The sequence below is a fragment of the Amphiura filiformis genome, chromosome 6 (genome assembly GCF_039555335.1).
Source record: "Amphiura filiformis chromosome 6, Afil_fr2py, whole genome shotgun sequence".
NCBI lineage: Eukaryota > Metazoa > Echinodermata > Ophiuroidea > Amphilepidida > Amphiuridae > Amphiura > Amphiura filiformis.
In genome coordinates, this window is record NC_092633.1 from 60,982,137 (window position 1) to 60,999,884 (window position 17,748).

The 17,748-nt window shown below is 35.8% G+C and overlaps 1 protein-coding gene across 1 annotated transcript in view; it reads right to left on the reverse strand.

The window, feature by feature from the left end:
- Positions 1-2,116: 2,116 nt before the first annotated feature.
- LOC140155761 (advillin-like) overlaps positions 2,117-17,748 on the reverse strand; it is a 73,822-nt gene continuing 58,190 nt past the window's right edge. Inside the window, exons 17-24 of the mRNA XM_072178720.1 lie at positions 17,564-17,622; positions 16,098-16,194; positions 8,323-8,460; positions 7,730-7,795; positions 4,884-5,003; positions 4,008-4,076; positions 3,005-3,121; positions 2,117-2,388 (exon numbers count right to left, since the gene is read on the reverse strand). Of these exons, the coding sequence (XP_072034821.1) occupies positions 2,275-2,388; positions 3,005-3,121; positions 4,008-4,076; positions 4,884-5,003; positions 7,730-7,795; positions 8,323-8,460; positions 16,098-16,194; positions 17,564-17,622 (780 nt within the window). The 3' untranslated portion in view covers positions 2,117-2,274. The remainder of the gene's footprint in view (positions 2,389-3,004; positions 3,122-4,007; positions 4,077-4,883; positions 5,004-7,729; positions 7,796-8,322; positions 8,461-16,097; positions 16,195-17,563; positions 17,623-17,748) is intronic.

A 17,748-nucleotide genomic window follows, 5' to 3' on the forward strand; every position in this document is an offset into this window, starting at 1 on the left:
ACGTTATTATAGCTAACTCCTTGAAATATTACATCTACAGGTACAGTCATTTCTTGAAAAGGCTTATCAATAGTCAATCCTCCAGAACTATCAATGTTGGCATTCATAAATTCCATACTATACTTTCCCTATTATGTATAGCATGTCATTATTACCTACTCCAATTTCTAATTCAGAGATCATTTACTTTATGCAAGGATGTTACTGTATGGAATTTAAAATGGAACAACATTTCAAGTTAACCAATAAAGCACCTAGTTTAGTTTGAATAATGACACAAGCAATAATTCTGTTGAAAAACATAAAATATAAATATTCAATTTATCAATAAATTTCTATTCTTAGAAGGTAGATCATTACTTTTGAGGCACATTTTGATATAAATTATTCAATTTATCAATAAATTTCTATTCTTAGAAGGTTTTAGATAATTAGAATTTTATAACACATTAAAGTTGATAATGAAAGACAAGAATAATAAATGTGAATTACATTTTTTAAATGTGATATACATGAAGACCTGTCATAAAGTATTCCTATAGAAATCAATAATTGGCACAATTCAAATGAAATATAGAACATAATTTTCTAGATATTTCAATACATGTACATCCAAATGAGAATATCTTCAAAATAAAATAATGGCACATTTCCAAGACTGCATTGACAACAAGTAATAATCATAATTAATAATAATGCTTCAAAATATCTTAACAGAAATGGATCTTCTTTGACGATTATATATTTGTAAATTTGACAAAAGTTATACTAGATATATTTCAAACAAAGGCCGTGTGTATGCAAGGTAAATTATTGTGATAGTTATAGTGATTTCAATAAGGCACTAAGTGTGTAGTGGTGGAATTGTGGATTTATATTAAAATAAAATTTACACCCTCATACGCACAGAAGCCCAAAAGACAAATTTGGATCCAAAATTGAAATGTGCCTTTAGAGAACAAACCAAAAGATCAACAAAGTTCTATGAACGACTAGATTTGTCAGGGAGGGTGGAGGTTAAAAATGTGGATTATGTTTCTCCTATGCTCTTACAAAACATCAATGTTATGTTGTCATACTTTAGGTTTCATTACAGACATGGAGGGAGGGGTCAATTACATTTACAGAATCTTTTGGTTTGTCCCCTTATAGTTGGAAGAATCTATTTTCACACTCAAATTGAACTATAATATATAATACACAGACAACTATATAACTAACTATACACATGTTTAAAAACAAATGCTACTCCTACATGCCATGTGCTTCAATGTTATTATATCAGTCGTCTATATTAACATAATGTGCACCAGTGGTTAATTTTTTACAACCAGAACGGCAGGATTTTTATATTTTCCTATATTTAAACAATCTCTTGTTTTATTATACCTCTCCAGGCTCTCCTTTAAAAACATGTGCCATTTTCTTTTTACACAGTAAATGGTGGTCAATGTTGATACTTAGTTTGCAAGAGATATTCTGATTTAAATGAGCTATTAATTACCATCACTTTGAAGTGGTTAAAATGGCACCATTTGAAGGGGATCTAATGTAACAATTGAGCTCAAGTAATATTGTGTTTGTACTACATGTTGATTCCTCAAGTTGAAAAATAACTGATTGTCTCATGTCAAGAATGGTTTCATGTCAATGCAGACAATGATACTGTACAACCATATACATGAATTGTGAGAATTACATGTTGTATTCAACCTGATTAGCACGTCCCCAGGCATTTAAGTAAATCATAGTAAGGGGGAACTCATTATGACTAAGTCCTTTGTGCATCTTCTACTTTAAAGACAACACAAGCCCATTTAGTTTTTAATATTTTCTACAAACTTTTATGCTACAAATACAAAATCTAAAATGAGGTTTGTAAATGGGCTATTCCTTTTAAAATCCATACCACCAGTGTAGTATTAGAAATGACTATAATCAAGTTTCATTCAAGTTTATTGTTCATCATTCACACAGGAGTGTTACTTTCAAACGGTGTTACCTGAATTGGTGACTCTATTTGACATTCACACTCCCTGTGTGGAAGATTAAGGCAATGTCCTCCACAGGGTGTATGGATTTCAACTGGAATATCTCTTCACAGGGGTTGCCAAACACAAACTATGTCTTTATGATTCTCCTCTCGATCATCCAAACACATTTCTTTTTCTACATGTACATAAACATATTGGTATTGCTAAAGAATAGTGCTACAAACAGCTTTGATTGTTATCCTGCAAGTTATTGAATATACACTAAAAGTGAAGTATGACTTTAAAAGAGACCGGCTTTCTTTTTTAAGTTTCCTTGTTTCCACGCTGGTAATTTGGAGAATTCTGCCCAGTCCATACCAAATGCTTTTTGAAATTCTTCTGGAGACAAGTAAAACTGAAAAAGAAGAAGGAATAAAACCTCAATAATTATTCTGGTTAATTCTTTGTAGACACTAGTCCAGACAGTTTATTTTTCTACTGATCATGTTCGGTAAATGTCTCATTTAAGACAGACCGTCACAATATTCTAATTAGGGTCAAGGGTTACAGGGTTAGGGGTTAGTAGGGCGTACAAGGGAGATTTATCTGGTGCCTTCATCGGAGAAAAGGATTGCAGAAAAAATAGCAATACTTGAAATGGCACCGATCCAGGAAAGAAAGTTTTTAATTACTAAAACCTAACTTTTGAGATGGTTGTTTGTTTGATGGTGAACAAACTAACCATAGGGCACACCACTTTTTCAATAGGTTCTGGGAATAATTCTGGTATACCCTGTGCACAAGCATAACCTTACCCCCCCCCCCCCCTAATCTTAACCCGAACCCTAAAATAGGTTAAACCAGAATTGTATTTAAAACACAGGGTATGCAGGGTAAACCAGAATTGTACCAGGTTCTGAAATTTTAAAACAAATTATCTCTGAATTTGATTGACAGGTAACATCATTTAATTCTAACTTTCTAATCATAATGCATCAGAACCACTGTAACACTATTTTGAGTGACTTTACCTCTTTCTTGGCAGCATTGACATCTTCAGGCAATTTATCACCACTGGCTTGCAGCTGTTCCAAGGAGTATTTGGTGAAGGAGGAAGGATCGTCATCTTTCTCTTCACGTATATCATCCTGTAAGAACAAATATAATAAATTATTATATTATTATGTAATATTCAAATCAGGTATGCAACCAGGAACAGGTCTGTAGCTGCGCATCTATGTTCAGAAATCGAATGGCCATATTTGACTGTATCCATAAACAATGGAAATTTACCTAATGGGGCTACCTAACACATTTAACAACGGTTAATTTACAAAATGTTCTGACATTCTCAACTAAGATGTTACTAATCTAATCACGCCATTTGAAACTTTAGAACTCTTTGCAAAACATTCTTCAACTGCAAACTCGGTACAACACTTCACAGACAAATTTAAACAAGTGAAGAGTTCAGATGAAAAAAAATACCCATTTATTCCAATTTGAGATATAGGCAAATATAAGTAGTCAAATATAAAGAAAATAATAAACAAATATGAGCTACTGCTGGTCATATTTTCACATATTTACTTTGGAATTTTAACCAACACTGCCCATGGTTTTTGCTATCAGAAGGTGAAGAAAGAACCAAAAAGGAGAGAAGATGAACAAAGAAGTCACTTGGTACCCCCGAGAATTGACCTTGGGATCCCTTGTGTGTCATGATATGCACAAGAGCACTAACCAGTAGCCATGGGGGTTTTGCTGGCCCAGCCAGCGATTCTGTATGTATACATGACTTGCGTCATGGTATCACGTGGGACGCATGCTTGCCAAGTAGTTTTCCTTGTAAGATTTTTTGTGGTTTGGTTAAAGTAGGGTGTCAAATCAAAACCACCATGTTGGTGGCATTCACTGAATTGTTTTTTGTTTATTGCATTTGTCTGTTTTTCCATCTGAATCCTTTAAGTGTTGTATCAAAATATGTTTGATCCCCATTATATTATGTCTAGAAAAAGTAGCACAGCTACTTACCAAATTGATTGTACAACCAGCATTCTCTTGTTCACACATCTTCTGCAGATCTTCCAAGCTTAATGATGTCTGAAATATTCAATCATACATGGTATCAATCACATTAAAAACAGGCATCACCAAATAAGTAGAATTACAAGCCACTGGTTTATCTCCTCACTATTGAAAGCAGTTGTATAGTAGATAGAGTGTATATAAATGCAAGTTTTGTATGATTGACATTTATATTTTACAATTGCTCTAAAAAACCGGGCAATATTGAGAAAAAATAGAGATATACTATTCTGAGTTTGTAGGTCACATTTCAGCATGAAAGTTCATCAGTATTGGTAATCCATATATAGAAAGAAAGATTTTAACTCTTGATCTCAATACAAAAATATTTACCTCTGTAATATTCAGCTGTTGCTACTACAGCCTCCGTCAGCGTCAGTCTATGACCCGATTATAAAGTCCCACTTCAGGTCATTCCGCTGACAAAGGCTGTAGTAACAACAGCTGAATATTATGGAGGTAAATATCTTTTTATTGAGATCAAGAGTTAAAATCTTTCGATACAACTTCACATTCCCGAAACACTATTTCTCTTGAAACTATTTTTCACTGGTTAGTCTCTTCCAGCACATATCCAACAAGGGAAATAATAAGCAGGCTCTATTTGCCCACTGGTTACCATGAAAGATTCCCAATTTAGCCTCTTGTACAGCATGACCAAGAGCTATACTTTTAAGCTGAAATGGCTTCCTGGCAGAAAGTCTCAATATCTCATATCTACATGGCAGAAAGTAGCCCCAGCTCTTTTTGCCCTTGATACCCAAGATATCCAGGACTGGATTCAGGTTTCAACAAAATGAATGACATAGTTTCAAGACTTACATGATCCCAATCCCAAGCAGGGAAGTTTCCAGCAAAGTTGAGAGGTTCATTTGCTTGTTTGATCAAGATAACTTGAACATCGTCGGGGTCACGGCCGCTGGGATCAGTCTCCAAGTATTCCTATAAACAAACAACAAGTAGGTTGACAAATTCCTTAATAAAAATGAAATTGCATTTGTTAAATGTCATAATGTACAAGGTACAAAAAACGTACAAGGTACAAAGTCAATATGTATATCAAGATGATAGACTGCTTTATATGCTGTCACATTTATAAAGTTGCAAAACTCCATGTGTATCAACAATCATGTGTTAATGATCTTGTTAGCCTAGCTGCCTTCAGCCATCGCCTCATTTGACATCATCATCATGGTCATAAGCAACACAATTGACATCATCATCATAGTCATAATCAACACAATTGTTGTAGTTGTCATCATCATCATCATCATTGTCATGCACATTATTATACAGTGTGGAGATGGTGATGTCCTTGTTCACAACTTTTACACTCTAAATATGTCATCATCATTATGTCGTCGTCGTCGTCGTCGTCGTCGTCGTCGTCGTCGTCATCATCATCATCATCATCATCATCATCATCATCATCCAAGACATTCTCTAGCTAAATTGTATATATGTTACAAATCGTGAACACCTAATTTTGTTTATATGATACATTTTAAGGCATGCGCAATAGAAAGATTAAAATGTAAATATATTACATTTTAAGAAAAATCCGACTTCTGCACATTTCACTGAAGTGATGATGATGCTTATTTTGTATATTTAGCACGGCAGTAATTAGCGCCCTCTGTGTTACATTAATGGTGCTGTTGGCCAATTTTATACATTAAGGTTACTGTTGGTCAATGTTACATTAAGGTTAGGGTTAGGGATAGTGGATTAGGGTTAGGATTAGTGGGTTAGGGTTGGGGTTAGGGTTAGGGTTAGGGGTTAGGGGTTGGGGGTTAGGGGTTAGGGTTAGGGTTAGGGTTAGGGTTAGGTGGTTAGGGTTAGTGGGTCAGGGTTAGGGTTAGGATTAGGATTAGGGTTAGGATTAGGGATAGGGTAAGGGGATTAGGATTAGGGTTAGGGTTAGGATAACCTTAAGGGTGACGGGCTGTCTCTACTAGGTGACGGGCTGTCGATAGCGAAAATGAGATTCTGTTATACTTAGAGACAGTCCGTCACCCATTTCACACTTTCTACTTATTTTACATTTTACCCGTAATTTCCCTCATTCTTCAGGCCCTGCCCTCTATCGGTGGCTAATTTACAGTTTAAGCTTGTTTGCTATTGTATTGGGAGCAACATTGTTTCTTTATAGGCCTCGTGCGCTAACCTTGAACAATATTGTCCTTGAGCTAACGCCCCGTAGCCACCCCCAGCCAGCCCCATACCTCATTTCAGTTTTTAAATTAACAACATTCTGCTTTTTACATTTTATAGTGTTACTTATTAACTCAAATATTAATTAACTCTCTTAAAAAGTACTTACTAAAGTGAATTTTGATCAACAGAGAGCGCTATTTACTGCCGTATAATTTGATGATGATGATGATGATGATCCTTGACTACTGCGCATCCATTCTTGCGCATGGTCTAATTTGTATCATATATACATTTTAACTGCTTTGACCATTTGTATCATATGTACAAAATAAGATTGAGAATGGGTTGCATCATCATCATCATCATCATCATCATCATCATCATCATCATCATCATCGTTATGCATATTATCATACAATGTGGAGATGGGGATGTCCTCATTCACAAATTTTACACTCTAAATATATCATCATCATCATCGTTGTTGTCGTCATCATCATCATCATCGTCATGCACATTATTATCCAGTGTGGAGATGGTGATGTCCTCATGCACAACTTTTACACTCTAAATATGTCATCATCATCGACATCGTTGTCATCATCATTGTCATGCACATTATTATCCAGTGTGGAGATGGTGATGTCCTTGTTCACAACTTTTACACTCTAAATATATCATCATCATCATCATCGTTGCCCTCGTCGTCATCATCATCATTATCATCATCATGCACATTATTATCCAGTGTGGAGATGGGGATGTCCTTATTCACAACTTTTACACTCTAAATATATCATCATCATCATCATCATTGTCATCATCGTCATGCACATTATTATCCAGTGTGGAGATGGGGATGTCCTTATTCACAACTTTTACACTCTAAATATATCATCATCATCATCATCATCATCATCATCATCATCATCGTCATGCACATTATTATCCAGTGTAGAGATGGGGATGTCCTCATTCACAATTTTTACACTCTAAATATATCATCATCATCAACATCATCATTGTCATCATCGTCATGCACATTATTATCCAGTGTGGAGATGGGGATGTCCTCATTCACAATTTTTACACTCTAAATATATCATCATCATCAACATCATCATCATCATCATCGTCATGCACATTATTATCCAGTGTAGAGATGGGGATGTCCTCATTCACAATTTTTACACTCTAAATATATCATCATCATCGCCATCATCGTCATGCACATTATTATCCAGTGTAGAGATGGGGATGTCCTCATTCACAACTTTTACACTCCAAATATATCATCATCATCATCATCATCGTCATCATCGTCATGCACATTTATTATCCAGTGTGGAGATGGGGATGTCCATGTTCACAACTTTTACACTCTAATTAGATACAATTTATACTGGCACTCCTGTTTACATCCATGTGAAAATAATTTGTTCCAACAAAGTAGAATATATATTGCTTTTTCAAATACTTTTCTTTAGGTTACACTTCAGTTGTTGACATACCTTAGCAGTAACTCTAGCTTGTTTTCTTTCCTCCTGGTTTGCTCCCTTACCAACCCAAATAAACAGCTGAAATAGAATACATAATGTAGTGTCAAATCTGAATCACATAAAACTTGGTTTTACTGTGTAACTGTTCATTCATAAAATCATTTATTTATCTTTCATCAAACAGCTCTCACCAGTTTGTATTGTATGTTCCTAGCAAGGCACAAACAATATTTGTATGTCCCAAGATATAACTTGTTTTCCTACACATTGAATATGATCTTTCTTATGCATGTTTATGTATAATTCTTTTTGTGTCTCATCCGGGGTCTCATCTATGGAAGTATGACGTGGCTCATCTATGGAATACCTCATAATGAAGATGATGCCACTGTGTACTGGTGGCATTGTTTAATCTTGTATGTTTCTTAATGGTTGTCTATATGTGCCGTTTCTATGGCTTGGATCTGTTAAGGTCAGTTAATCTTTGTTTGCACATTTGTTTCTGCTTCCATGCTTGATGAATAATAGTAATAATTGAAAATAACATTTTTGATCCAACACATTTATAATCTCAGCTTTGGGCTCTACTCTCAATTGAGACCTACCTCATCATAGGTATCCAGAAGCATGACATCATCTTCAACCAGATCCTCCTGACAGAAATCTGGTATCTCCTCCACACTGAAGTAACCTTTAGCATTGGAACATTGGAACAAACGTGGTGGGTGGGTTGGAATTTCCTCCTGAAAAAGGTGAACCAATATGGATAAAAAATGATGAGTAATTCGTTTCCAATTTGTTTTTGTGATTAAAAATGAGAACTTGCATCTGCAATCTGTAGGACAAGCTTATTTGATCAACACAACAATATTTTGGTTCTTTATTATTGTTCTGTGAAACAAGTTACAGGGGCATGTTCAGAAACTGGGTCTGAGTGGCTAAAATGTGCTGAAAATAGGCTGATATTTCATGTTTTTGGCATAAATTCAATGGGCTCACGCCCTAATCCCCCACCCTTACAGCCAATCCACCCTACAGCAACACACCTGAGTTACATGCTAAATTGTATACAAAAAGGTTAGACAAGGATATCTGGATCATACTTGCATGGAGGGAGGGGAAAATAGTATACCTCTGCATTATTTCGCCATGTGCCTGTCAAACTTGTGCTTAATTGCAATAACAACTTTGAAATCTAGCAAGTAGATTGTTGTTTATACTTTCTTGGTTTACCCTAGAAACTGGTACTTTTCTACACATAATAAGCTGATAAGCTTCCTGCAGATAACACATGCATATAATTGAGAGAAGAGTCCAAATTACATGCAATATTTATATATATGAAAGCAGCTAGGAATTGAAGATGGGGGTACATGAGTGGGGTACATTTCAAGGTAAATTGAGGGTTCTATGGGATTAGACAGTACAGATTCTAATTCCATGCAGACTACACTTGGGGTTCCGATTATAAATCAACATTTCAAAGCCTGAAGTGATGATGTTTTAATCTTAACTTTCATTCAAATTGTACCAATATTTTCCTTAAAGCAATAATTGTAACACTTCCATAAAAATAGTTTTATTTTTTCCCATACTGTCAGATATGTCTCCTTTAATTTTGAGCCAAACAAATGAGGTAAAACAAAGAAAATTTCATTGCAGTGTCTGTATTGCAAATCTGTCAATTGTGAATCAGTTATGAACATTCTCTGGATTCACGCATGGATGTACAAATAAGGCGTATACCGTAAGAATGAATGTCCATTTATACATCAATGATTACAAGACATTTTAGGGATAAGCAAGATTGACATAACAATTGCATGGATTAAAAAAACGTATTCCATTGTTTTATTTAAAATCTATTATTTTGTCATAAATACAACACCTAAAGCCTTGATTTTTGCAGGAACTGGAATATAGATGGATGGGTAGCCACACGAAGCATGTAGGTTTTGAGAGTGAAGCTAAATTTATAATCCAGCGCTGAGCAATGATCGAGGTAACATGATTTTCCCAATGCAACAAAAGGTACTCCACTTCATTGGCTAAACACACAGTGACGTATATTCAGCTGAAGTCTCAACTGGTGTAGATAAGAACCATCCCTTACCGAAATGAAAGCCTTCATTAGACAGTTATTAGGCAGTCTGTTAAGCAGTTAATATAGGCAGTCACTTGAAGCTGTTGATATATGAAGCTCTATATAGACCTGAAAGCACATAGGCAGTACCTAGACATGTAAAATGGGCAAAATGAAGCACTATAGGCAGTTCTTAGACCTTCACCTTCAGCTCTAATTTAGGCAGTTCACCTCAAATGAAGCTCTAATTTAGGCAGTCGTCGACCTCAAAAGAAGCACTAATTTGGGCAGTTGACTGCCTAAAATGAAGCTCTAATTTAGGCAGTCGACAGTCTCTAATGAAGCTCTAATTTAGGCAGTCAAATGAAGCTCTAAATTAGGCAGTTGACTGCCTCAGATGAAGCTCTAATCCAAGCAGTTGCAGGGACATGCCTTTTGAGGAGAGTGAGAGCAATCACTCTAGCTGCTCTCCTTAAATCCGATATAGGAGAGTGATTTTTAGCTCTCCTTAGTTTACCATTTTCTCCTTTCATTTATTGTAAATGCACTATAAAACAGTTCTCCTTGAAGGCTCCATCAGACCTAAAACGTCCTCCTGCAATTCCAAAAAGACTGTCCTTGCATTCGTCAACTGCCTCAAATAAAATGGAAGCTTGTGATTTTACAGGAAGATCGCTTGCGTCTCCCGATTTGCTGTGGAAACTTGTTTTCATGAATATCGAAGTACTTTCTTTCCATTTTGGTTATTAATTATTGGGGAATGTTTGATTGCAGCATGCCCTCAGCTGACAATCAATCATGCCATAATTTCTTTCAATGAAGCCTCAAATCTCAGCAGGCAGCCAACAATTAAAGCAATTTGCAGTCTTTTCCTGGTCAACATGACATCTTTTCACCATATTTTGACAGTGTACACTTCAATCTGTGTTACTCAAAGTAATACATGTATAAGCATATACAATCATGTATTCATTATTTCAGATAGCAAGCTACATTTATATCTGAAAACAAAGATATGTAAAAATGAGATAAAACATATGCTGTATGCTCTACACATCAATTCCAACAACATCAAAAAAAATCATTCATACACCCAGATAAGATTGGAAACAATGTTTGGCTATTGCGGGGGCCGGCCCCAGCCCCCCCCCCCCTCCGGTTCCGGAGCCACTGCCCTTAACTTTCTACCTCAACTGGCAGCCAACAATTAAGCATATGAGCATCCTGTGGCATGCCTTTAGCTCAGTCAGGAGCAACAAATTATTTTGATGATGCGTGAGATTTTACTCATTTTCCAGCGTTTTGCGTGAGATTTACTACCTAGGAGTGAGATTATACTACCCTGGCGTGAGACCGTGAGAAAGTGACCCAATGCGTGAGACTCGCGGCCAATGCGTGTGTGCACCGCGTGCGAAACCAGGAGTTGAGTGCACGTTACAAACACAGGAATTTGAGGAGGTTAGACCCAAAAAGCAGTAATTCAAGGATCTTCTAAAAGTGGAGAACCCTAGGGGTTAGGGCGTCTTTTCCGCATAATTTCCTTCAATTCGAGGAGATCCATAATTGTATTTGTGCTAAGTTCTCCTCACATTCCTGTGAAAACTCCTCGTTTTGTATCAGTATGTAAAGTGTGCACAGTTTAATACACTTCACACACTATGCTTTTCTGTCTCCTCGTTTAGACTGCGCTACGAGTATAGGTGTGAGAGTTGACAGCCCTGTTCCATATGATTAAACACTAAATGAGTCCCAAGCATAAAATGTACACCATATAATGACATGATAACACAAAGTAAAATGCAAAACTATAAAATCCAAGGCCGGACAATTTTGTTTAACAATTAAAGTTTCAGATTCCTAGCCCGATTCCTAGGTGCCAACCCGGGCCCATCAGTACACCACATGCTATACTTTGCGGCATATTGTACCACTATACCTCCGATCCCCAACCTTTTAGATGTATCAGTTATTGCCAATGATATGAATCCAATTTGCAGTTGCTAGAAAGCAAGGTTATCACAGAAAACTAATTTTCGATACATGCAAGTGCATACTGCAAAATTCAGCAGCCTGTGCACACATTATCTGTACATGCAGTTGATAAGCTTACAACATTTATACTGCTTAATTGCAATGCAACCCTGCAAACCTTTAATTTACCTGTGCATCAACAGGTGTATAGTCATCTGTAGTATAAAATTCCCCATAAAGAATGAATGATTTGTGTGAAGAGACCATTAAAACACCACCATCTAAAGAACAGCTTGTTGAATCCAACAGCAAATTTGAAATGGCAGTTGGTGATCATGTGATCGGGTCATGACTTATGCAAATTAGCTTCTGACTGTCTATTAGGTCTGACTGCCTATTAGAGCTTCATTTAGAGCTTCATTTTGATGATGAAAAAATCATATTAGAGCTTCATTTTGATTAGATAAAAAATCCAAAGTATTAGAGCTTCATATAGTGACTGCCTATTATACACCTTCATATCTGTCAAGCTCTTTGACTGCCTAAGTCACAGGCCTTCAACTGCCTAATTTTCCAGCAACTTCTTGTTGATAGTTTGATTAGGCAGTCATTTGTCTTCAACTGCCTATGAACTGCCTATTAACTGTCTATTAGGCAGTTGTGTTTGGTAAGGGATGTCAAGGGCATTACTATGTACCAATGTGTCTGACTAGCAATGTCAGCAAGTAGGCTTCTTGAGTTCCAACAGCAACAATGAAAAGGATAATTTAGGTACACAGTAGTACTCACAAACAAAACACACACACACACCCCACTCTCACAAAACATACACACATGTGCACACAGCAAAATTAACGGAAAAGCATTGGAAGTTTATTGAAATATACGATTAGCAACTAGAAATCTTAATTGTCAATTCTGAAACACTAAGGTCAAAGGATTGTTGCGATAAAGTAAAGGTCCGAGGGGTTGACAGAGCTATGGGCGTGATGCTTGGGGTACGGACACAGCTGTTGACAATAGCACACATGAGCGTATGTCTAATGTCACTTTTATCTATCAAGTCTTTACTACATCACACAGTATTTGCTAAGAAAGAACGTGAGAACATGCTAAGAAAGAACATGAGAACAAACACATCATCATCCACTCTTCATGCCATTCAGTATGGTGCAGTAAGACACACACTCCACAATATCCACCTACAAATGATGACATGAAAAACCTGATTGAGTTTTTACTAGCAATCTGTTTACACACGTTTGAGTTGATTTTGCCTAACCGTGGACCCATTTCCCAACTGACCCATTTCTGGCAAATGCGGTCAGTAACAATAACATACTGTTGTCTAGAGTCTATCTATAAACACCATCTAGGAACCATGGACATCCATGGTTGCTGGATGTCTACTGTTACACAGATTTTTCATGTCTTTGTTGCTGGTGTTTACAAAAAATACACACACTCAGTGGGGTGTACATGTGGAATAGCTGTTGAAAGCATGATAAGTGTCATGTAGGGCTGCTAGCTATCATTGCAACAAATACTGTAAAACACTCTTTTTCAATTTCCCCGAAACTAACACAATTAAAATAAATGCTTGTTCTTCAACCATAAAAATGTGCTTTCAAATTTGAACTACTACTTAATTAGGTTTCTTACAGAAAAAAATAGATTAATTGTAAAATATCTTGAAATTTTGAAATATGATATTTGCTTCACAATCGTTTTTGTAATGTTGCAACAAGTCATACGGATGTTAACCCTATGGGCACTACTGCCTCTCTCACAAATCCCCTGATTGGTTAATTGCATGATATAATTACTTAAGTAACCAATCAAAATAGAGCTTCTTGATCTCCAAGAAATGTTAAGCTTAACATTTCATGTACATATCCTTAAAACTTTTGAATCCATGCTTTCTTCAAATGTTTTCAGCTTTGCCAGCCAGTTGCCATGGCAATTGCCATGAGCATGAAAGTTAGTCTTAAAAACACAGTGGTCAATCTGTCATCCTAACCAGCTGGACTTCACTTGGGTCGCCATAGTATATGCCCTCTGGCAATTCCAGCCATGAAACTCACTCCCCTGCCCAGCTGACCTCCAGAGCACCAGGAATGTGTTGACATGCAAAAGGTCAAACATCAGCAGGTGTCGAGGTATATAAGATCAAATTATGAAATCCAATATCAGAACATGAAACCAGTGAAACAAAATTAATTACCTCGCTTTTCTCTAATCGAGGGTAATTTTGCTTAAGTTCTTTAAGGACCCGTTGACGAAATGATCTCTATCAGCCCCACTGAATATTCTTACCATATCTCTGATTGCTTACATGATAGGAGCCACTTTGAATCAAAATAGTTTTCAGAGGCCGATAACTCGGTCAGTAGTGCCCGTGGAGTTACAAGTGATTTGAAAGCAAAGCATATGTAGATGTATCTTAAATTGCAACTATTTATTCCATCATTAATGCATTGATAGCAAGTAGCACTAATTAGACTCTTAAGTTGAAATCCATACACCCCCTATGGAAGACATACCTTTAATATCCCCACACATGGGGTGTAGATTTCAAATGGAGACTTCAGGTAATCTCATTTGAAATTCACAGTGCACTCCATGTGTGGAAGATTATGGTCATGTCTTCCACAGGAGGCATATGGATTTCAACTCAAATAGTCCAACACACACATACACACACACAAAATATACTTACTAGTCGAGGCTTCAAATATAAAGTGCATGGTGAAAAGACCAAAATGTTGGTAATTAAAACATCAGGCATAAACAAAATAATAAAATCAAAAGTGCTAACAAATGAAAATTATGGTGACCTTGTTTACCCAAAAATCCCCATGAACTATATATTTCACTTTGACATGTGAGAATTTCCATGAACTCCTATTCTATGGATTTCATTGCACGTAATATATACATGTTACATGTACTACAATATGTTCAGAGGTAGTTGGCAAGTTAAAGCATGAACTGCTCAAATGTTACAGGGACATTCAGAGATCTGAAACTACACTATTCCCAACACATCATTTTTGTATACTGTTAGAATATTTACAAACATAGTATAACCCCTACAATGAATAAGCTAAACACACAGTTTTTATGTCAAGAGAGACAAATTTCAATTCATAATGCACGGCCGTAAGGAATTTCTTTCAAATTCACAAAGGAATGCAATCTTAAAGACAGATGAAACCTTTCTGTTTTCTTCAAATTGTGCTGATATTATGAAAAGGAAAATACTTTCCCAATTTATCTACCATTTTTTAAAGTTATTTCACTCAATTTGTTGATACATATGTGAACATCCCTGTTAGTCTTTTATGCATTTTTTGATTGGGAACATTTGTCTTTTTTTCTATAATTTTACAATATTAGGAGATCCATGCATAAACAAGTCACACAACTTAAACTGAAATAACCATGCTCTTTTGACACAAAATGTCAAGTGAATAACAAAATAATAAAACAAAATTAACCTAACCCAACAATGGTTAACATGGAAAAAAATATGCATATATGTGAATATTGAAATGTTTTGCATGAAGACACAAAAACTACTTATGTTGTTTGGTTTCATTGCTCTTTGCTAGAGCTCTTCTCTTGTGCCATGAGTGCTTTGTTTCAGATTTGTGCGCATTAAAAATGTTCATTATCATTATTTATGGTAAAATAAAAACTACTGATGAAATGTTAAAAAAAAACATATTAGTAACACTACTTCTAAATATCTGTGAGTTTTTGATATGATACCTGATTGGATCAACTGAATGCCGAGTTATGTAATATCATGCAGTATGACGTCCGTTTGGCTTCTACTAAAAGGAGTTAAGGCATGTTCGGTTTTTTTCTTTTGACCATGAGTATAGAGAATAGATAGCTACTATATCAAGCATGTTAAGAAATATTCTAACTTGCTTCTCAAATTAAACCAGATAATGTTAAAATTTGCACTAAAGTGCTTTTCTGCCTTCTTTTTATCAAATATATGACATATATTCTTGAGGTGACGTATTGATGTTCATGTGTTAACAACTATTTCATCAATGAAACAAACAAACAAAATGAAATTTCTGTTGGTGTTTTAGAAATCAATCAAAGCTGCATGGGCATCAAATTTATGAGGTCAAAGGTCAAAATATGCAAAACCCTATACTGTTATATGAAAAGATAAAATTGTAAATACTAATTTTTCATAAAAATGACCTTTGACCCTATACAATTCAATATCCAATTCCAACTGACTTCTACAGAGCATGCCACAAAGCATTTTATAAACACAAAATGAAAGTATAAGACACTTACCTGGAAGCGCTTGTCTGAGGAATATGCACCTTTGCCTCCCAAGGCTTCCCAGAATTCTGCTGGTTCTTGACCTTCAGGGGTCATGGTATAGCTACCCCTGATTAAAAATAAAACATTAATTATCATGGTAAGAGAAGATATATTGAATACATAAGGCCATCTTAATTAAATCCTGTGTCTCAAAGCTTGTCAGAAATTGAAAACCTAATGCGGAATGCCGTGTTTTTACTGCATTTTTTTTTAAATTTTAAATTTTGTATGTGTCTGTACAGGATTTTGGACAAGCATATCTGTGCAAAAAATATCTAATGCAAATAGCAGACAAAAAAGTCACTGCTACAAACTATTATTCTTCTCTTTTATTATTTTCGTGTCCAAAGATTGCGACAAAATAGAAAACTTGAAATCAAATACGAATTTTGAGTTTTATTTTTGCCTTTTTGTTAAAAAAAAAAAAAAAAAGACATAAAAACAATGAATTTCTTGATTTTCAAAGAGGACTACGTGCACAATTTTACTAACGTGCGCGGCAGCTTTGAGACACAGAATTGAATTAAGATGGCCTAATCAGAATTGCCAAACCTTCGATTAGGTAGCTCAAATAGGCGACTATAGTCCCGCAACTCAAAAATGGCCATAACGATTTCTGGGCTACTTTTAAATTTGAGCTGAAAAACCATTAATTTTAGTCCATTTTCAATGAATTTTGCTACAAAAACAATGAATCATGAAGTAAATAACATTGTGTCTAAATGTGTCCTATTATGTATTATCATCTAATGCAGTTGGTAGCATTTTCTCTTAGGGCACAAACCAAAAGATAAATGAGTCCTGTAAATCAAAGTTTTTAGAGAGGAAGGGATTTAAAATGTTGATTACATTTTCAACAACTCTTCCTATACATTTATACAGGAGCCAAGTGTTATCTGTGATGAATCCACACTTTTACAGTAGTGTAAATGCGAACGCAAGGTTAACCGTATGTGTTACACGTGAGTGTGTAATATTCGTCATGCCTGGAACTTATGCGTAAACACTTTCTTAATATGTTTAATTAAAGTAGCAGCTAAACATTGCCACTTTATTCTTTAGTTTTATTGCAGATATCAACAGAGAAACCACTGATCTTCTTGTAAGGTTGAGTACCAATGACAAACGGACATTCTGAATGAAAGAATCACATGAATTATAGACCATCTTTAGCTTCTTTTCGTTGTTGAAAGGGATTCAATCATGTTTCGCCGTTATTCATCACTGATTAATAACTCGCGTCCAGCGCGTCTGTGTGGTTTACTTCGCTTGGGCAGTTAAAGCTGTCCTCGCGAAGTAAACCACGCAGACGACGCGGACGCATCGTTGTTAATCGGTGATGAACATCTGTGAAACATGATTGAATCCCTAATTCTCATATACTCTTAAGAACATCTGTGTAATGCTTCCTGATTTTTAAGTGACCAAATACTTACTTGGGTGAGACGGTTTCTGCGACTGCTTTAGCTAACTCTCTCTCATCTCCACTTCCACCCTACAAAAAATAACGAGGACAATTATTATAATTCATATACCAGGAGATCCGCAGATCACAAGTGTCGCCTGCTTTCATGTCCGCAATTTTGGCTATTATACTTGTTTCATGTAATTTTTCTGACAA